Source organism: Corythoichthys intestinalis, chromosome 20, assembly GCF_030265065.1.
Source record: "Corythoichthys intestinalis isolate RoL2023-P3 chromosome 20, ASM3026506v1, whole genome shotgun sequence".
In the NCBI taxonomy this organism is placed as follows: domain Eukaryota; kingdom Metazoa; phylum Chordata; class Actinopteri; order Syngnathiformes; family Syngnathidae; genus Corythoichthys; species Corythoichthys intestinalis.
In genome coordinates, this window is record NC_080414.1 from 38,758,078 (window position 1) to 38,780,128 (window position 22,051).

Here is a 22,051-nt window from a genome sequence, read left to right on the forward strand (position 1 = left end):
TTCCGTGTCCATCGATTGGTAAGAAAAAGCTGTTTGTACGAGAGACGTGTGGGCGCTCCTGTCTGTGGGGCATTTCACGCGGGGCGGCTATTTTTCCGCACAACACCTGCCGTCCAGAGCACCGACCGTTCTGTGATCCTCCAGAAGCTACAGATTACCAGTCCGCCCCTGCTTTAGTATTCTCTTCACCAAATTCTTTTTTAATTGCATTTGAGTACATTTTTGGACGACTACTTTTGCTTGACTAATATTATTGTAAAGTAACGCTACTCATCCTTCAGTAAAATTTTTGGCTACTCTACACACCTCCGTTCTGACGTGATTATAACAAGACGTTTATGACCCACTTCCGAGATGTAATGGAGTTTCATCAAAATGAATTTTTTGCATCAAAAGTAGCGTTCCAGTTTCACATTGAACGATGTAAACTACGCAACAACAAAAAACAAAAACAAAAACAAAACAAACAAAAAAAAACAAAAAAACGGTGTCGTGTACGTTCGCATTATATGCGTCATGACGTACGCGACACCGTTTGAGTGGCTGCCTGGCTCGGGGAGGAGTTGCCACTTGCCGCCCGATTGCTTACTTCGGAAAAGTAGTGCTTGGAGGAAAACAACCCGCGTTTCATCTCTCTTTGTCCCCACGACCTCATGTAATCTACTGAAAGATGGCGGAAATTTTCGGACATGCCAAGAATCCGTTCAATCTCCCTTCTTCTTCGAGTCGTTTGGGTGCACATTGAAACTTCGAGGCCTGCTTAGGTTAACCTAGCCTAGTTTAGCCGCTAACTAAGAGAACAAACAACACGCCTGGGATCGACACCTCGCCGAGCAAGCAAACATCAAGTCCCAAAATGTCAGGTGAGTATGTTGACTTTTGAGTACATTGCCTTGCAAGTACTCATCATTACAATTCTCATGTTTACAGACACAAAATGTATTACTAGTGCTGTCACGCAGCACCAAATTTTTGGTTTTTGTTCTACCTTTGCCGTTTTTGTTTTAGACTGTTGTTCTGACAAATTTGGCAACCCATCAAAAATACAAATTGCTACCTTGCGGTTTTGCGCATGCGTGTAACGTTAAAAATGGCCGCGAATGCGACGATTCCAAAGTAAACACTGCAAACTTTCTTTAAAGAAAGGAATATTTACTTAGGTTTGATCTTGTAAAAACATGTACAAAAGTTCTCAGACACATCCAACCATGTTAGCTGCACACAGCAACTGCAACCCGCGCTCTCACGGTTAACGACTTCGCCGTGTCGTTAAGTATTAATTTACGCCATTTTCGTTTTGCACATGTATGTTTATGATGTATCTAGTTTCAGTTAGCACCTTTGGATAACATTGAGAGTCCAACTGAATGTAAAAGAGGGCTTTTTCAGAGCCACAAAAGCTTTGGGAGCAAAATTTTATAAGGGAGCAAATTTTGACAGAACACCAGTGTTCGGCCATTCCTTACAACGCGAAGAAAAGTTCTACACAATGCGCATGCGCGCTTGCGCATGCATCCGCACGCATGCGCAAATCGGTTAGAAGCTGCGGCTACTCACTATTTTTGTTTTTATTTAGTTTTTTAAGAACGTTTTCATTGCCTCAAAAATACTTTTTGCATGTGTTACCCTCTCATACTTTTAAACATTGTGTTTTTTTGTGTTAGCTTTGAAGCAGTTGACCACATTAGTCACGTAGCGTATTTAAACCATCCTTATTTGAAGGGACTACATTTAAGTATTTTCTCAAGGCATTTTTTTAGTACGTTCTGCCTGTATGCATCTAAACAAAACAAATTTAGAGCGCACGGTAGTATTTTGGGTGTCAAATTCGACTAATGTAAGACATTTCGCCGATGTATACTTTGGCAGAACACCGGTTTTGTCCCGAAATCTGCGATCAGTCACAATCTGTGACGAAGTAGGGCGATGTTGCCAACAGCAACGACGACGAGGAATCGAGGAAGACCACTTACGCTAACAGCCTAAACTACCTTAGACGAGTCCCTGGCTCCAAATTGCATCTCCATATATTTTCCCTTTCATGGATCATTTGATCATGACGTCGTTAAGAAAATGTCTGCTTTAAAAAATATAGGCCTACATGGAATTATATGACTTTTTGATGTTGTATAAATGTCCGCTGTAGTAAATTGCTATTACTCTTTATCGTGATGAGATTATTGTGTAAATATTCCATTAAATGAATTACATTTATTGTATGACTTTTGACTTTCTGAAAATGTGCGCTTTTCTTTAAATTACAGTTATTGTATTGTATTTTTGATATCATGGAATTGTCTGCACCTATAAATTACTAATATTCTATTAACTTATGACACACTTACACACACACACACACACACACACACGCACTCACAATTTTTAATGTATGAGGACAATTATATAAATGTACAGTGGGGAGAACAAGTATTTGATACACTGTCAATGGGAAACCCCATTGGCAGTGTATCAAATACTTGTTCTCCCCACTGTATATGCCAGTCAGTGTGACTCTCTGTATTTTCTTTCTTCTCCAGTTTATTAAAGACAAATCTACCCGGATAGCAGACCGACGTTGAAAAGACACTGGATCAACATTCCGTTGTCCATCTTATATCGTTGAATCAACGTCAATGTTGCACCCTCAATTAATGTTGTTTCAACGTTGAAATCCTTAAAAAACCTAAACGTCATTTCGATTATTAATAACATTGGAACATCGCTGAATTGATGTTATGTTTTCGACCAAAACACCTGCTCATCCATAATTCAATGACTTTTCAATCATATTTCCTGGTCAATCATAAATCAACTATTTGTCAACATTTAATAGAGCTGGGCGATATGGCCTTAAGTACGTATCACGGTAAATTAGGGCTGCAGGTATCGAATATTTTAGTAATCGAGTAATCGACAGACAATTCTATTGATTAATCGAGTAATCGGATAAAACTTTTTTTTTTTTTTTTTTTTTAGGTAAAGAGCAATTATACATATAGATGAGAAAACAAGACATCTCATGTAATATTGAACCATTTTCAGTCAACGTCTTTATTTTATTTTATTATTTTATTCACCCAAAGACTGGAGTTTTTTGGAGTTTTTCCTTGCCGACATAGAGGGTCTAAGGATGGGGGATACCCAGGACTTGAATTTATTTATTCATCTTTGTTGCTTCATTTGCTGTTTCTGGTTGTGTATCATATTGCCTCTGCAAAGCCCTTTGAGACAACGTTGTTGTGATCCTGGGCTATACAAATAAAATGGAATTGAATTGATTTTCAATGTACATTGTCGAAAACAGCCAATATTTGCATCTCAAATGTGACTAAAAAAAAGACTAGTTCACTGCTTTCACTCCAAAAACCTTTAGATCTTATAAAAAATATATATATTTCTTACCTAAAAATGTCTTGACGCTTGATCACACACATTACGTAAAAGTTAGGTGTTTTTCCCTACGTGTTTCAATTGAATTTCCACTTGTGTCAAGCTATAAGTTCTAGTTAAGTTTTAAGTTAGTCTAAACTGTAAGTCTTTATAGGATTTTGAGTTTTTGCAGTGTTCAAAATAAATGCTGTGCTGTATAGGAGCACATTAGGCACCAGTGCTACTTGGTGTTTTATCCAGCAATGACTACTGAGCTAAAATTGACAGTTAGCATTAATATGTTTTTATTTTACACCCTAATCACTCTACAGAGCTGTTTTCACAGATTAAATAAAGCCTGTATGTAAGAGTTAGCCACGCATCGACAGTGGTCATAATGAATAGAAACTTAGCCCTCAGCAGGGATAACGTTAGTGAGCGAGTGACAGTAACGTTAATCTTATTTATGAGCGCTCAGAAGTGTACTGCTTTAAGATGGCGGCTGTTTCATTAATGCCGCCGAGTCCGCATATATCATATCGCATCTAGTTTTACGTACATGTGAAATCTCTGACACACATCAGACGCTACCTGCTAGGCTGCTACTACCGTAGCAACATGCGGGCGTAGTTTTTAGCAACGTCGGCATAGTTTGTAACTGCTGTTGGCTGCAGTAAGGTATTTTTTTATTGCTTCTTCCTCTACGCATGTGAGTGACGTCAGCGCGTTGTGCCGCATTAAAAGTAGTCTGGGCAAAACGTGATGCTTAGAGCTGGCAAAATTAAACGATTCCTCGAGGTGAATAAAATTACTCGGATCAGTTTTTAAGCTCGAGTTTAGGGCTGCAGCTATCGAATATTTTAGTAATCGAGTAATCGACTGAAAATTCTATTGATTAATCGAGTAATCGGATAAAACAAATATATTTTTGGGTGAAGAGCAATTATAAATATACATGAGAAAACAAGACATTTCATCTAATCTTGAACCATTTTCAGTCAATCAATGTCTATATTTTCGATGTATATTGTTGAAAACAGCCAACAATTGCATCTCAGATGTAACAAAAAAAAAAAGACTAATTTACTGCTTTCTCTCAAAAAAACCTTTATATCTCATTAAAAAAAAAAAAAATATATATATATATATATATATATATATATATATATATATATATATATATATATATATATATATATATATATATATATATATACAGTGCCTTACAAAAGTATTTGGCCCCCTTGAACCTTGCAACCATTCGCCACATTTCAGGCTTCAAACATAAAGATATAAAATTTTAATTTTTTGTCAAGAATCAACAACAAGTGGGACACAATCGTGAAGTGGAACAAAATTTATTGGATAATTTAAACTTTTTTAACAAATAAAAAACTGAAAAGTGGGGCGTGCAATATTATTCGGCCCCCTTGCGTTAATACTTTGTAGCGCCACCTTTTGCTCCAATTACAGCTGCAAGTCGCTTGGGGTATGTTTCTATCAGTTTTGCACATCGAGAGACTGACATTCTTGCCCATTCTTCCTTGCAAAACAGCTCGAGCTCAGTGAGGTTGGATGGAGAGTGTTTGTGAACAGCAGTCTTTAGCTCTTTCCACAGATTCTCGATTGGATTCAGGTCTGGACTTTGACTTGGCCATTCTAACACCTGGATAAGTTTATTTTTTAACCATTCCATTGTAGATTTGGCTTTATGTTTTGGATCATTGTCCTGTTGGAAGATAAATCTCCGTCCCAGTCTCAGGTCTTGTGCAGATACCAACAGGTTTTCTTCCAGAATGTTCCTGTATTTGGCTGAATCCATCTTCCCGTCAATTTTAACCATCTTCCCTGTTCCTGCTGAAGAAAAGCAGGCCCAAACCATGATGCTGCCACCACCATGTTTGACAGTGGGGATGGTGTGTTCAGGGTGATGAGCTGTGTTGCTTTTACGCCAAACATATCGTTTTGCATTGTGGCCAAAAAGTTAAATTTTGGTTTCATCTGACCAAAGCACCTTCTTCCACATGTTTGGTGTGTCTCCCAGGTGGCTTGTGGCAAACTTTAAACGAGACTTATTATGGATATCTTTGAGAAATGGCTTTCTTCTTGCCACTCTTCCATAAAGGCCAGATTTGTGCAGTGTACGACTGATTGTTGTCCTATGGACAGACTCTCCCACCTCAGCTGTAGATCTCTGCAGTTCATCCAGAGTGATCATGGGCCTCTTGGCTGCATCTCTGATCAGTTTTCTCCTTGTTTGAGAAGAAAGTTTGGAAGGACGGCCGGGTCTTGGTAGATTTGCAGTGGTCTGATGCTCCTTCCATTTCAATAAGATGGCTTGCACAGTGCTCCTTGAGATGTTTAAAGCTTGGGAAATCTTTTTGTATCCAAATCCGGCTTTAAACTTCTCCACAACAGTATCTCGGACCTGCCTGGTGTGTTCCTTGGTTTTCATAATGCTCTCTGCTCTTTAAACAGAACCCTGAGACTATCACAGAGCAGGTGCATTTATACGGAGACTTGATTACACACAGGTGGATTCTATTTATCATCATCGGTCATTTAGGACAACATTGGATCATTCAGAGATCCTCACTGAACTTCTGGAGTGAGTTTGCTGCACTGAAAGTAAAGGGGCCGAATAATATTGCACGCCCCACTTTTCAGTTTTTTATTTGTTAAAAAAGTTTAAATTATCCAATAAATGTTGTTCCACTTCACAATTGTGTCCCACTTGTTGTTGATTCTTGACAAAAAAATTAAATTTCATATCTTTATGTTTGAAGCTTGTTTGAAGCTCTATCGATTAATCGAGTAATCGGATTAAACAAATATATTTTTAGGTGAAGAGCAATTATAAATATACATGAGAAAACAAGACATTTCATCTAATCTTGAACCATTTTCAGTCAATCAATGTCTTTATTTTCGATGTATATTGTAGCTAGAATTAAAAAAAAAAAAAAAAAGACTAATTCACTGCTTTCACTCAAAAAACTTTTAGATCTTATTTAAAAAAAAAATATATATATATATATATATATATATATACAGTGGTACCTCTACATACAAATTTAATTCGTTCCAGGACCTTGTTTGTAAGTCGAAATGGTCGTATGTCGAGCAGGATTTTCCCATAGGAATACATTATAATTCCATTAATTCGTTCCAAAGCCTAAAAACATACACTAAATTCTTAATAAATACTGCTGGCACTGTTAAAAATGGCAATTAAACATAGAAAAACAAATAAGTTATAAATAAATAATTCAGAATAATATAATAAGAAGAAAAATAATTAATAATTATTCCTGTAAATAATGTAACGAATCGGATTCTAATATGGCGGACACTTTTTACTGTCCCTGAACGCACCGCGAAGCTGACGTCTCAGTGAGATAGGTCGGTGCGGTAGAGATAATACTTTCGTTTTCTTGAGAGCAGTCAACTGCTTAAGACAATGGGCGTTTTGTGTTGGATAAGTTCTTAAATAAATGATAAAAACGTGACGAAGCTGGCGATTTCCTTGGCAATGTTACCACAATAATAATTGTCACCTTAACTTATAAATAGTGGCGAACGGTGGTCGGAAGAGGACCATGGAGCTGTATTGTTGAGCCAGTTCAGGGACGCGCACCCCAAGCTCATATTTTTCTATAACTTGCATCTTCATTTCAAAGGTAAGCATCACTTTTTTCCTTGTTTCTCCAACTGTATCAACTTTTTTTGAAAACTGTGTTTATTTCTCACACAAGAAAATCCACCGTGCGTTCGTTTGCAGTGCTGTCATGTCGTCGTATTTCGAGCAACTCGTCGGATGTAGAAACAAATGGCGGCTCAAATTTTACGTCGGATGTCGAAAAGATCGTGTGTCGAAGTGATCGTATGTAGAGGTACCACTGTATATATATATATATATATATATATATATTACATTACCTAAAAATGCCGTTACGCTTGATAACACACATCACTTAAAAGTTAGGATTTTTTCCCACGTGTTTCAATTGAATTTCTACACACAGGCATGAAAATCTCTCACCTTTCGGCGAAATTCGCCGTTTTGAAGTAAAAAATGGCGACCTACGTGAATTGCGTAGATCCGAGGAGAAATTCTTTTTGGGAGGAGGAGGGGGGGTCGGGAGGTTTTATTTAATTATTATTATTGTAACGAATCGAGTTATAATGTGGCGAGGGTGTGAGCATGTGTTCCTGAATGCACATGACGTAGAGGGGTGAGGGAGGTGCGGGAGAGCGAGGGACGTGCCTTCCGTGTTTACGTTTGTTCTGGCGGGGGAGATATGTGCGTTGGCTGCGGCAGATAGCAGTCGTGTTGTTCAATAAGTTTCCACAAATAAAGAATTTCAATCTGATAAAACGGTTGACTATTATCAACGTTACATTATTATTATCATCATGTGATTAACTTAGTACGTAAACTGAGCACTTAAGAAATCGGTTCTTTAAAAAATGTCACACTTGGACAGTCAGCAAATCCTTTTAGATGCTTCGCTGACGAGAACCAATCATCGGCCCAAGGTGCGTTCCATTATTCCAAACGCGCGCACTCCTTACTGTACATGGAGTGCTCGGAGAGCCTTTTGGGTGGCATTGCATAGCTGCGAAAACAAAAAGCAGGCCTTAGCCACACCGGGGCAGACCAGAGCGCAGCATACACACTTGCCTGTATTTGCCAGCAGATTGAATTTGGTGAGTAATGGTTTCAATCGTTTTCACATTTTGCGATATAAAAAAGTTACTGCCATTCGTTGCAGCTTGCGTTGAACACTGCTAGAGCTAGCCAAATCTCCCATGAAAAAAAATAGCTCCCGTTAAATTGGCGTCAAGCTTGTGTATTTAGCGGTAATATAAACGAAGAAACACACTGTTGAGTCAAATTAAGCGGCATGCTCTCGGATGGAGGGGGCGCCTCACATCGCTCCCGTCGTCCGCCGGAGACGCGTTATTTTCGGCTTGGATTTGAGCTGACGGCCGGTGTCGGCACAACACCGGCCCGACGAGTGGTGGGAATGAGTCCTGCTTCTTAAAGCTTTTCAGAAATACAGGGATCCCTCGTTTTTCCCGGTTAATGGGGACCAGAACCCGCCGCAATAAGTGAAAACCGCGACGTAGCCCCCCCCCCCCATTTTTTTTATGCGTGTTCAATGCATTTATTCAGATTTTAAATTGGAAAAAAGATACATATAAAAGATACATATATATGTTTTTTCACTTTTTTCACCAAAGTATCATTTATAAATGGTTTTCAAGCACTTCAAAATGTAAGAATTATGATAAATTTTAAACATGTTACTGCCCCACCGAATTATTTTTAAACAAGAATAAAGTAGTAAGAAAATGCTTGGCTTCATAGTGAGTCTACTCAAACCCTCTCAGGCTTTGGTAAACGGTGATTGACACGTGTGCAAAGTTTTTCTTTTTATATATATTTTTTTGTTTGAAGCAACTTATTTGATTGAATAATAAAGACACAAATGTCCTAGCCAAAATGTGGCCCAAACGCAAAACAACATTACTTCAATGGAAAAATTTGTTTCAATCAAGTAAAATAGTTTTCAAATGCTTTTTTTGTCTCAAATTTATTTTTGCAATCACAAACAATTTTTTTTAATTGAAGTGACTTTTTGGGGATTAAAAGTATATACTGTATTTTGATTGAAGCAACTTTGCTTTTGATAGAAGTAACTTTGTTTTTTGATTGAATAATAAAAACACGATTGAATAATAAAAACACAAATCTACCTCCATCGTTATTGAGAGAGAAAGAAATTAAGAAAGCTTTACAACTAAAAGCCACCGGGGAGTCTGTTTTTTTTTTTTTTTTTTAATATTTATATTTCATTACATAGACATGCCTCGTAGGGAAGGGAGATTGAGGGATAAAAAAAGGAGTTAGATGAGGCTGCTAAAGGCAGTGGATAACTCATCAGCTGGGTGAATAGCAGACCTGGTAAGAACAAGTTTGCAAGGATAGTCGGGTATTAAATCCAATTATAAACACAATTACAATGTTATGTTTCTATAAGATTTTATGTCATTGCTTTATTAATCATTAGGTGCTAGAGTTGTTAAGTATGGATAATAATGAAATAATAGTTTTAAGAAAACTGTGCTGTTGGTGGCTCAGTGACCATCTAATGTGGTTTGTTCTCAGATGAACAAGTTGAGGAAGAAAGTTTTGATGCAGAGGTTGAGGGAAGAAAATAGGCAGACTGACTGAGTCAAATCCAGAAAGTGTTGATGACAGTTTTGATTTCTATTCACTGTTGCCCCCTCCCAATTAAAGTATGTCACAGTCGCAGCCAATAATTATCTAAAGCTGGTTAAAATTGAAGTTATGTTGTTTTAAGGTGTATTAAATACTTGTTCATGTGCTCCTTTTGATCTACGAGCACCCGCCCCTCCACCGGTCTCTGCACGGCCCTGCTGAAACACAGTGTGGGTCGACAGAGCTCAATATTTTGTTGGGGTGTACAGTGTACTGGAACATATTTCCTCCACACCCTTCTCACCTTTTTAACCCCTGACCCATTTTCATGCCTGCTTTGTGTCAAGCCATTTTTAAGTTCTAGTTAAGTTTTAAGTTAGTCTAAACTGTAAGTCCTGATAGGATTTTGAGTTTTTGCAGTGTTCAAAATAAATGTATGATACAGGCTGTACTGGAGCACGTTAGGGACCAGTGCTACTTGGTGTTTTATCCAGCAATGACTACAGAGCTAAAATTGATAGTTAGCATGATTAAGTTTTTATTTTACACCCTCATCACTCCACAATGCTATGTTATGTTAAAGCCTGTATGTAAGACACGTTAGCCACGCAAATATCAGTGGTCATAATTAATTGAAACCTAGTCCTCCGCAGGGCTAACTTTACGTGAGCTAGTAGCGACAGTAACGTTAATCTTATTTATTAGCGCTTAGCGCTCTTTATTAGCACTTAGCGCTGTACTGCTTTAAGATGGCGGCTGTTTAATAACGCTGCCCAGACGCGGCCGAGTCTGTCATTGCGCATCTAGTTCAACATACATGTGATCTTTATGAGACGCATCAGACGCTAGCTGTTACCAACGTAGCATCGTGCGGGCTAGTATTTGGCAATGTCGGCGTCGTTTGTGGCGGCTGTCAGCTGCAGTAAGTTTTTTTTTTCCCCCTTCTTCCTCTCCGCACGTGACAGCGCGTTGTCCCGCATTAAAAATAGTCCGAGCAAAACGTGATGCTTAGAGCTGTCAAAATAAACGATTACTCGAGGTGAATAAAATTACTCGGATCAGTTTTTAAACTCGAGTTACTCGAGTTGCTCGAGTACTCGTTTCAGCTCTAATATATATATATATATATATATATGTATATATATATACATATAAATACATACACACCTAAAAATGCCGTTACGCTTGATAACACACATCACTTAAAAGTTAGGATTTTTTTCCCACTTGTTTCCATTGAATTTCTATTTGTGACAAGCCATTTTTAAGTTCTAGTTAAGTAATAAGTTAGTCTAAACTGTAAGTCCTGATAGGACTTTGAGTTTTTGCAGTGTTCAAAATAAATGTGTGATACAGGCTGTATTGGAGCACATTAGGGACCAGTGCTACTTGGTGTTTTATCCAGCATTTACTACTGAGCTAAAATTGATAGTTAGCATTATTGAGTTTTTATTTTACACCCTCATCACTCCACATCGCTATGTTATGTTAAAGCCTGTATGTAAGACACGTTAGCCAAGCATCGACAGTGGTCATAATTAATAGAAACCTAGCCCTCAGCAGGGCTAACGTTACGTTAATCTTATTTATTAGCGCTTTTTATTAGCGCTTAGCGCTCTACTGCTTTAAGATGGCGGCTGTTTACTAACGCTGCCCAGACGCGGCCGAGTCTGTCATTTCGCATCTAGTTCAACATACATGTGATCTCTATGAGACTCATCAGACACTACCTGCTACCAACTTGCATCGTGCGGGCTAGTATTTAGCAACGTCGGCGTCGTTTGTAGCGGCTGTCGGCTGCAGTAAGTTTTTTTTCCTCTTCTTCTTCTTCCTCTACGTACGTGACATCAGCGCGTCCCGCATTAAAAGTAGTGCGAGCAAAACGTGATGCTTAGAGCTGTCAAAATAAACGATTACTCGAGGTGAATAAAACTACTCGGATCAGTTTTTAAACTCGAGTTACTGGAGTTGCTCGAGTATTCGTTTCAGCTCTAATATATATATATGTATATTATAATATCCATATTATTGAACAGCGACCAGCTTCAAAGCACCAGTGTGGATTACAGCCTAGATCGGGCCTAAAAAATCCAGCCCGACCCGGCCCGAGCAGTTAACTTTCAGGCCCGAGCCCGAAAAAAACCCGAAATTGTATTCTTTATTTGTTTGCCTGAGCCCGTAAAAAAGCCGAAATTTTACCTTTATTTGCAGGCCCGAGTCCCCCACCACCTGAAATTTTATATTTAATTTGTTAGGACCCAGGAGAAGGAGGAAATGCGGGGATGCGATGCATCAGTCAGACCTGGACAGAGAACTGCTTTGAAAATGCTTGCGTTTTGTGTGATCACATTTCTGATGATGGTTGTGGTTAATGATAACAAATTAAAGCCTGTCTTTTGTAACAAATTCTCCAAGTTAAACAAGACCGTAAAATGCATATTCAATAAACATTTATATCTTTTATATTTGTGTGTCTGTTCCATCAGGTGGATAGTTCATGCGTCCTTTCCTTGGCAAAATGCAGCAACAGACATTTATTTTAATTTCTTCGACTTGGCAGAAAAAAAACATTATCTTAATGTTTAAATAGTCTACGTATTTTTTATGATCATCATAAATGCATTTACACAATAAAATAACGCTGGAAAGGTTTGTTAAATATATTTCGGTGTGGGATACTGTGCTCACATGGGGCACTCTGACAAGCTAGGAGAGGAACAGCAGCATATGGCGGAAAACACTCAAATGACTTGAAGTTCCGCTCTGAGACCCCCCAATTTGGCCAAATTTCAAAATTGTCCTATATGCATGTGTGATACACAGTGTTGGGAATAACTCCGTTATAAATAACGCCGTGACATAACGGCGTTAGTTATTTATTTTTGAGTTACGGGGTAATCTGATTAATTACTTTTCTCATCGCAACGCCGTTACCGTTACTGAGGCGGTTAAGTCGTGCGTTACTACGCGTTGCGATGTTGGTTGACTGACGCGAGAAAGGGTGGAAAAAGACTCAAGGAGACGAGAGAGCAGAGCAGGAGTGGGGAGGAGGCAAGGGAGTGTGACGCCGTTTCAAACGCGATGCTACTATGTTAGGTCGCTCCAATAACACATGACTGTAGCCGATAGCCTACAAACTACGCCCACATAATGCTTCGGTAGATATCACATATATACAGAACTAGATGCAAATGACAGACATGGCGGCATTAGCAACATATATAATAAAGAACTACACTCACCGACTACTTTATTAGGTACACCATGCTAGTAACGGGTTGGACCCCCTTTTGCTTTTAGAACTGCCTCAATTCTTCGTGGCATAGATTCAACAAGGTGCTGGAAGCATTCCTCAGAGAGTTTGGTCCATATTGACATGATGGCATCATACAGTTGGTGCAGATTTGTCGGCTGCACATCCATGATGCGAATCTGCTGTTCCACCACATCCCAAAGATGCTCTATTGGATTGAGATCTGGTGACTGTGGAGGCCATTTGAGTACGGTGAACTCATTGTCATGTTCAAGAAACCAGTCTGAGATGATTCCAGCTTTATGACATGGCGCATTATCCTGCTGAAAGTAGCCATCAGAAGTTGGGTACATTGTGGTCATAAAGGGATGGACATGGTCAGCAACAATACTCAGGTAGGCTGTGGCGTTCCAACGATGCTCAATTGGTACCAAGGGGCCCAAAGAGTGCCAAGAAAATATTCCCCACACCATTACACCACCACCAGCCTGAACCGTTGATACAAGGCAGGATGGATCCATGGTTTCATGTTGTTGATGCCAAATTTTGACCCTACCATCCGAATGTCGCAGCAGAAATCGAGACTCCTCAGACCAGGCAACGTTTTTCCAATCTTCTATTGTCCAATTTCAATGAGCTTGTGCAAATTGTAGCCTCCGTTTCCTGTTCTTAGCTGAAAGAAGTGGCACCCGGCGTGGTCTTCTGCTGCTGTAGCCCATCTGCCTCAAAGTTTGACGTACTGTGCGTTCAGAGATGCTCTTCTGCCTACTGTGGTTGTAATGGGTGGTTGAGTCACTGTTGCCTTTCTATCAGCTCGAACCAGTCTGGCCATTCTCCTCTGACCTCTAGCATCAACAAGGCATTTCCGCCCACAGAACTGCCGCTCACTGGATATTTTTTCTTTTTCGAACCATTCTCTGTAAACCCTAGAGATGGTTGTGCGTGAAAATCCCAGTAGAGCAGCAGTTTCTGAAATACTCAGACCAGCCCTTCTGGCACCAACAACCATGCCACGTTCAAAGTCACTCAAATCACCTTTCTTCCCCATACTGATGCTCGGTTTGAACTGCAGGAGATTGTCTTAAACCATGTCTACATGCCTAAATGCACTGAGTTGCCGCCATGTGATTGGCTGATTAGAAATTAAGTGTTAACGAGTAGTTGGACAGGTGTACCTAATAAAGTGGCCGGTGATTGTAGATGCGTAAGTAAACAGCCGCCATCTTAAAGTAGTAGACTTCTCATGAAGGTTCCGTTGTAGAGAACCTTTCTAGTGAACCTAAGTATTGTTTTATCCAAAGTGAACCTAAATCGGAAAAATTTAACTTAAATCTATCTTTAAATGATGAAACAGTTTTAAAACTTAAACATGTTGAAAATAGACGGAAGGGACCTAATGCAATATGAGAGCAATTTTAACAACTTTAACAGTTGATTCACAACATTAAATGACTTCCACACATAGCAAAAGTTATTATCTAGTTATTGCAATATCTGCAATACCTCTGTGTCTAGTTAAGTTTAGGGTAAAGAATTGGGCTAGGGAAGAATTGTCCCCCAAACCCTTTAAACTTCAGATTGTGTGACTTTAAAAAAAAAAAAATTATAGAATAGAAAATGATCACCAGTTACTTAGTCAAGTAATTAATTACTCTTAAATTCAGGTAACTGAGTTACTAACACAATTACTTTTTGGGAGAAGTAATTTGTAACTGTAATTACTTTTTTAAAGGAAGATTCCCAACACTGGTGATACTTCAATGGAAAGCTTAAAATCTCAATTTTCAGGGGGAAGAAAATTTTTAAACAGGAGCATTTAAAAAAAAAAAAAAAAAAAAAACATTTAACAGCAAAACCCTATCTGGAGGTGAGAGCACGCGAAAGCAGGATTACAGACGCCATGACTTTAACGAGATGATATTGCGTACTTACGTTGTTTTAATCCAAAAACTCCATGTAGCAATCACCGAGTGTCAAGACACAGCTGTGAATGGCCAAAGCTGGATTTGTTTGGGATTTTATGGGTGAAACATGGTAATATAACAAGGGTCACAATGCAGAAATCACAGATATCAAGGAGTGGTCAAGATTTTCTTTTTCATATATTTACGCTTTTAAACGTTTTTTTGTTTTTTTTAAAACAATTTTTCTTTTTTTGGATTGATTATCATCTAACATTAGAGGAAATGCGACAGTAACAAAAAAAATACAATTAAGCGATAGTTATGAGGTAGATATGAGTAACTTTATTGCAGACACCATTTTTTTCATTGACGTCATTTGTTTAAAAGTTTAAAATATGCGAGTGAATAAATTTTTAAAGTCATTTTTTTCTTTATATTAAATGTTAGACATCAATTAATGATTCTGAGCTCAAAAATGACATTTTGAATTATAAATATAATTAGTTACCTTCGTTTTATGGCTGGGTTGAAACAAAAGCGGTTGCGCGACGTCTGTAAACGGGTTTCCAGGGCAAAGCGCCACATTTGTTGGATTCTGCAAAGCCAACACAGGTTTCTGTAGCATCTTCCACTACCAATTTAAATCCTTTCCACACCCGACTCCTACCGGTGGATTCCTGCCTTTTCAATTCCCCCGTCTTCAGTTTGTTTTTCACCTCTTGCTACTCCATATCGAAATTCGAAAAGGAAATACCAGGTTGCAGACTCGCAGAGAGCGCCAGAGCGCGAAGGAAAGATTAAAAAGAGGGCGAGGCCACGGTGTTCATGTGAGCAAACAATGCACTGGCTTTGCTGCGGCTCATGTTTGGGATTACCACAGCGCCTTCTCTTTGTTTTATCCAATTTATATATTTTATAAGAAGTAGGGCTGGGCGATATGGCCTCAAGTACGTATGATGGTAAATTGAGCACATTTACCTCGATAACGATAAATGACGATAAATTCGCCCAAGCGGACCGTTACATAATATGAAAATCTTAATCAATGCATGAAATACAAATCAACTGTTTCTCGTTGATTTATTTACTAGCTTTCAATTTAACAGTTGTACATGCTGTTTAAACATTATGTAAAAAAAAATATTGTACACAATAAGAATTCAAGTACTGTATGAACATTTATAACATCTTGTATGACTTGAACAATTTATATTATAAAAATCAATATGACAACTGTGCAAACATATTGTACACAAATTACAGCTTGAACAGTACACTTCAAACAACTTATTGTTGTTGGCAGCTGTGTCATAATTACTCAACACAAGTGTTCAAGATTTTTTTTTTTAACAGAGCTTTTTTATTTTATATATACATTCGCTCTTATGCCAATGAAACATTTAAGATTTTATGATGGCAGTAATGAGACAGAATAACAGAATGACAAAATAAAGCAAGCACATACAGAAAAATAGCTGTAGCAATTAAACGGTCACTGTTGGATTATAGTTTACACTGAATGCTTTACAATCACAAAAGATATCAAAGAAATCACACACACACACAGATACAAAATAACGCGACATACTAATTGCACAGATATAAAATAACGCGACATACTAATTGCTAGATGCAGTAAGTACACAATCCACTCATTAAAATCAGCCGTTTCGACAATGTTAGAGCCACTATCCAGCTCCATCACGTTCATTTGTAGCTGCTGTTAGCTGCTAGTGTTAGCCTGTGGGGTGGCTACGAGTAGAAAGCACTGAAAACAAAGCTCCTGAAATCGTGAGAACCAGGGAGGAAAGCGGGTGAAAGCCCGTCTGAAGGCCGCCAAGAGTCTACGTAATGTTGGGTGAAAGTTTGGCGAAGCTCCCTTAAGCCCGACTCCATCACATTTTCATGTAGCGTTAGCCGCTAGCATTAGCCTACCGGGCTTTTGTTTGTTTTGAGTTTCTGATGGTCACGTGACTTCATACGTAAATACACTGACTGCTTTCTTAAAGGGGAATGAACATAGCCGAACAATACAGTCAATGCAGGATGAAAAGACTATATTTTCTTGATTTATTAAATTACCGAATTTACCGACATGGTCAAAATTATATCGGTCATCGTGAAGAATTTCGGTAACGGTAAATTTTCAGTGTACCGCCCGGCTCTAATAACAAGTATTCCTTAGTTTAACATCTATTTACAATTATATATTTATTTTAAAAAAACCTTAGCGAGAGAGAAGTCCGACCCGACCCGAACGTAAATGATTGGCATTTTGGGTCTAGTTCGGGCTCAAGATCTAGGCTCTAGTGTGGATCTACATCGCCATATGTCTTAAATTGAAACCAGCAGCAGATTAATGATTTGGCTCGCGGCTTTTAAACCAAAAGGATCCGCCTAAAAGTTGCATGTTTGTTCTTATCACTTCGTTGATCGTTCGTGGACAAAATTCTAACAATCTGCAGCCTGTGTTAACATGGGGTGTTGATTGTTACGCCGGCCACTTGAGTGACCAAAATGAGGTGAAATTACAAATAATATTACAGTTGCTGGATGCAGAGGGGGCTGACACGGATTTTCTTACAAGGAAATATTATAAGGTCATTTTCATCATGTTGGGTTACAGTTATGGTATTAACAGCTCATCACACATGTACATATAGACACAAATAGTCATTTTTTATTGCAAATATTGATCGCAACAAAACTTTGGAACAACATGATTCCATTGTTTTATTTAAAACAATGGGAGCATGTGCAAAACGGGTCAATAAATCACAATTTATCAAATTAGTAGAAAAATAGAAAAGGTGGAGCATAAATTGAGCCCTCTTTCATCAAAGTAGAATGCACCTAGTCTCGATATATGTCCATCAATGTAAGTGTTGTGAGGCACATCATGTTGTCTTCCCTTGCCAACAGCCCTTTCCACCTGTAGTAACCTTTGAATTTATGCATTTTGAGTGAAAAGCCAATGTATGACTTGTTGTAGATGAGTATTTTCCATTTCTTTATCGTTGAAGCTAACGATGTCTCAGCAGTGACACAACACACATAATTGTAGTCAAATCGAAAATAATTGTACCTTTAAGAACTCAAAATTCCCATATTCATGTCGGACACATTCAACTGGATGCTTCGGAGCTGTTCAGGTTCCTGATTGCGTTTCCATCCACTGCAATAAATCAATAAAATTATCAATTATCAATAACTATTATGGTTGTGGCGACTCTTAGCCATTTCGAGTCGCCATTTCATCATGTTGTCCTCCCATGTTGTGATGATGGCAGATGGATGCGACTTTTTTTGTGGGGGGGGGGGGGGGGGGTTGATGAGTAATGCCACTCCAGCTCCATTGTTGTTTTGGTTGGAGAAAGTGTAAAACGGAAGTTACAAGAAGAAATGTGGAAGATCCTCAGGAACTTGTGTATGGGGATGGCTGTGCTGTTGAAGTGAGGAAGCTTGTCGGCTTCGCAACTGTAATAAGGGGGATGGAGCTTTTGCAAAAGTTCACACAATTTAATCAGGTGGAAATACTTTCCAGGATTTTTTAATGTTCAAAAAACATGTTTTTACATTTCTATTAGTTTATCATTTGTCTTTTTGTCTTGCAGGTTTCAGAGAATGTCTTGGTCCTGAGCGGCAGGAGTCAGCGTCTCCTGGCGTTAAAGAGGAAGTTGAGCACCCACAAATGAAAAAGGAAGAGCCAGATGGCCCTCAACAGCAAAAGAGAGAAGAGGTACTTCCAATCAAAAAGGAGGAGGTAGAGCTACCATACGTTACAGAGGACGACGATATTGCCCGGCCGACTGGTGAGCCTTTGAAGAGTGAATCCAGCAGAGAAGCAGAGCCTCCAAGCGGCAGCAGCAGCTCAACAGAAGGATTGCAAGTGGACACTTTCATAGCGCCAATATCAGATAGCAAAGACGCCATGTCACACTCGTCTGCCAGTGATGATGAAGGTCATAAGAAAGTTTACAGTGACGACAAACGCAAATGCTCTAAGTGTGGGAAAACCTTTGTGAATAAGTATACTTGTCGTCGGCATATGAGGAGCCACACTGGAGAAAAACCCTTTTCCTGTTCAGTTTGTGGTCAAAGATTCTCTGTCAGGCATGACTTAATAGTGCATGCAAGAAGCCACACTGGAGAAAAACCTTTTTCCTGCTCAATTTGTGGCCAAAGATTTACTCATAAGAGAGGCCTAACACAACACACAAGAACCCACACTGGTGAAAAGCCCTTTTCCTGCTCAGTTTGTGGCCAAAGATTCTCTTTAAGGGGAGGCCTAAAAACACACACAAGAACCCACACTGGTGAAAAACCATTTTCCTGCGTATTTTGTGGCAAGAGATTCAGTTGCAAGAGCCACCTAACAACACACACAAAAACCCACACGGGAGAAAAACCTTTTTCCTGCTCAGTTTGTGGCCAAAGATTCTCTCAAAAGGGAAACCTGAAACAACACACAACAACCCACACTGGAGAAAAATCTTTTACCTGCTCAGTTTGTGGTCAAGGGTTCACTCTAAAGCAAAGTTTAAGCAGACACACAAAAACCCATGCTGGAGAATAACCTTTTTATGTTCAACGTGTGGTCAAGATTCAGTAGCAGCAAGAGCACCTTAAAAACACACATAATAACCCACACTGCTGATTTTTTTTTTCTTTTTCTTTTATGTGGTCAGCGATTCAATCGGAAGGATCAGGTCAAGAGACACGTGGGTCTGTGTGTTGGTGTGAGAAGCGGTGGCCAAGGACTGTTTTGCCTGTCATTCAGTTCACCAGTTTTTGCATGCAAGAAAATTTTATTCTGTGGTCTTTCCTCAAATCCTGTTGCGGATATATAGTTTTGGTGCAATACGTGTGCTTTGTCAGATCCTTGTGTTAAGTGTATTCACACTATTGTCAAAAGAACTGTCTCACCTGATTTAGAATAAATATTAATTCAGATTAATTCAGATGATTAATTCGCTTGATACTTGGCCAGGACGATCCGGCAAAAAAAAAAAAATGTAGCACTTTTTTTTTCTCACATTATTCGATCCATATTCTATGCACGATTTTGTCTGTTTCCTGTTTTTTTTTTTTTTTTAATTAAATGATACTGCTAATTTTGAAGAATCTGCATTGAAAGTATAAGAACCTAAATCAGACCCACCTTGAGGCCACTTTTCCTGTCATGTTTTCTATGTCTCCCACATCCATCATGTAAGGGGATAGAAACAGAACTGTCGCCCGAGACTGCATAACCAGACCGACAAAACTTTTCACTGCTTAGATCGATGACCAAAAAGTCGATGACTCAATGCCGCATACATGGAACCTGGAATGCCTGTAGCTGTACAAGGTTAAAACCACACTATGAGAACTTTGTTGCAAACTGTTGAGACTGCCATATTAAAAGGGCTGGAAAACCAACTAAAACATTTGACAGAGGAAATAACACACTGTAGCCATGAGTTCAAGCTTGACCTCGCACACTCACTCACACACCAAGGCAAGTGGCTATTTATTAATGAACAGCACCTGACACAAATCACCTATGCCCACGCCCCTAGACAATTAGGCACAAGAGCACATTCAAGAACAACAGTGTTCAACACCCCCACTTGTTCTTAGACTGATTGATACAATAATTGTGAAATACATCAGACACCAAAACTGTGTGGGTCGACAGAGCTCAATATTTTGTTGGGGTGTACAGTGTACTGGAACATATTTCCTCCACACCCTTCTCACCTTTTTAACCCCTGACCCATTTTAATGCCTGAAAAAGAAAATGCATAAACCCATCGAGCTTGGCCTTCGTTACAGGCTTTGTCAGAACATCAGCTACCATGTGCAGGCATGAAAATCTCTCACCTTTCGGCGAAATTCGCCGTTTTGAAGTCAAAAAGGGCGACCTACGTGAATTGCGTAGATCCGAGGAGAAATTCTTTTTTGGGGGGGGGGGGGTTGGGAGGTTTTATTTAATTATTATAATCATGTGATTAACTTAGTACGTAAACTGAGCACTTAAGAACACAGTCAGCAAATCCTTCTTGATGCTTCGCTGGCGAGAACCAATCATCGGCCCAAGCTGCGTTCCATTATTCCAAACGCGCGCACTCCTTACGTGTGTACATGGAGTGCTCGGAGAGCCTTCGGTTGCATTGCAAAGCAGCGAAAACAAAAAGCAGGCCTTATCCACATCGGGGCAGACCAGAGCACAGCATACACACTTGCCTGTATTTGCCAGCAGATTGAATTTGGTGAGTAATGGTTTCAATCGTTTTCACGTTTTGCGATATAAAAAAGTTACTGCCATTCGTTGCAGCTTGCGTTGAACACTGCCAGAGCTAGCCAAATCTCCCATGAAAAAAAATAGCTCCCGTTAAATTGGCGTCAAGCTTGTGTATTTAGCGGTAATATAAAGGAAGAAACACACTGTTGAGTCAAATTAAGCGGCATTCTCTCGGATGGAGGGGGCGCCTCACATCGCTCCCGTCGTCCGCCGGAGACGCGTTATTTTCGGCTTGGATTTGAGCTGACGGCCGGTGTCGGCACAACAGCGGCCCGACGAGTGGTGGGAATGAGTCCTGCTTCTTAAAGCTTTTCAGAAATACAGGGATCCCTCGTTTTTCGCGGTTAATGGGGACCAGAACCCGCCGCAATAAGTGAAAACCGCGAAGTAGCGCCCCAACTTATTTGATTGAATAATAAAGACACAAATGTCCTAGCCAAAATGTGGCCCAAACGCAAAACATTACTTAAATGGAAAAATTTGTTTCAATCAAGAAAAATAGTTTTCAAATGCTTTTTTTGTCTCAAATTTATTATTGTAATCAAAAATCATCAATCATTTTTTTTAAAAATTGAAGCTACTTTTGGGGATTAAAAGTATATACTGTATTTTGATTGAAGCAACTTTGTTTTTGATAGAAGTAAAGGCCCAAGTACACTGCATGCGTGATTGTTGCGGTTCCGGTCCGGTTCAGTGTTGCCTGCGTGCCACGCAGTCCGTCAAAAACAGGCAAATCATACCGGCTGCTGCACGGCTGCGGTCCGCCAACCTCGTCGCCCCCCCGTGAGCTCTCGCGTGATCGCGCGCGATAATGTGCCATTTAAAACAACGAAAAACACACGGAGTCTATACTCATCAGAGAAGAAGAGAGAGAGCACATATTTTCTTTGCATATTGATATTTTAGTTAATCTGGAATTACGAGACAGACATGACTGCATCATGATGAGATCAGGACAGAAAAACACACATAATAGGACACCTTGCAGCTTCCTTTTTTATATTGTCCTT

General features: G+C 39.3%; 1 protein-coding gene across 1 annotated transcript; it reads left to right on the top strand.

Annotated features, from left to right (window-relative positions):
• The first annotated feature begins 555 nt into the window (after positions 1-555).
• On the top strand, positions 556-20,679 carry LOC130908416 (oocyte zinc finger protein XlCOF19-like). Its single transcript, XM_057823812.1, has 2 exons — positions 556-863; positions 18,370-20,679. Exons 1-2 carry the CDS (start codon positions 857-859, stop codon positions 19,329-19,331), a joined length of 969 nt encoding a protein of 322 aa, XP_057679795.1. The 5' UTR covers positions 556-856; the 3' UTR covers positions 19,332-20,679.
• The last annotated feature ends 1,372 nt before the right edge of the window (positions 20,680-22,051 follow it).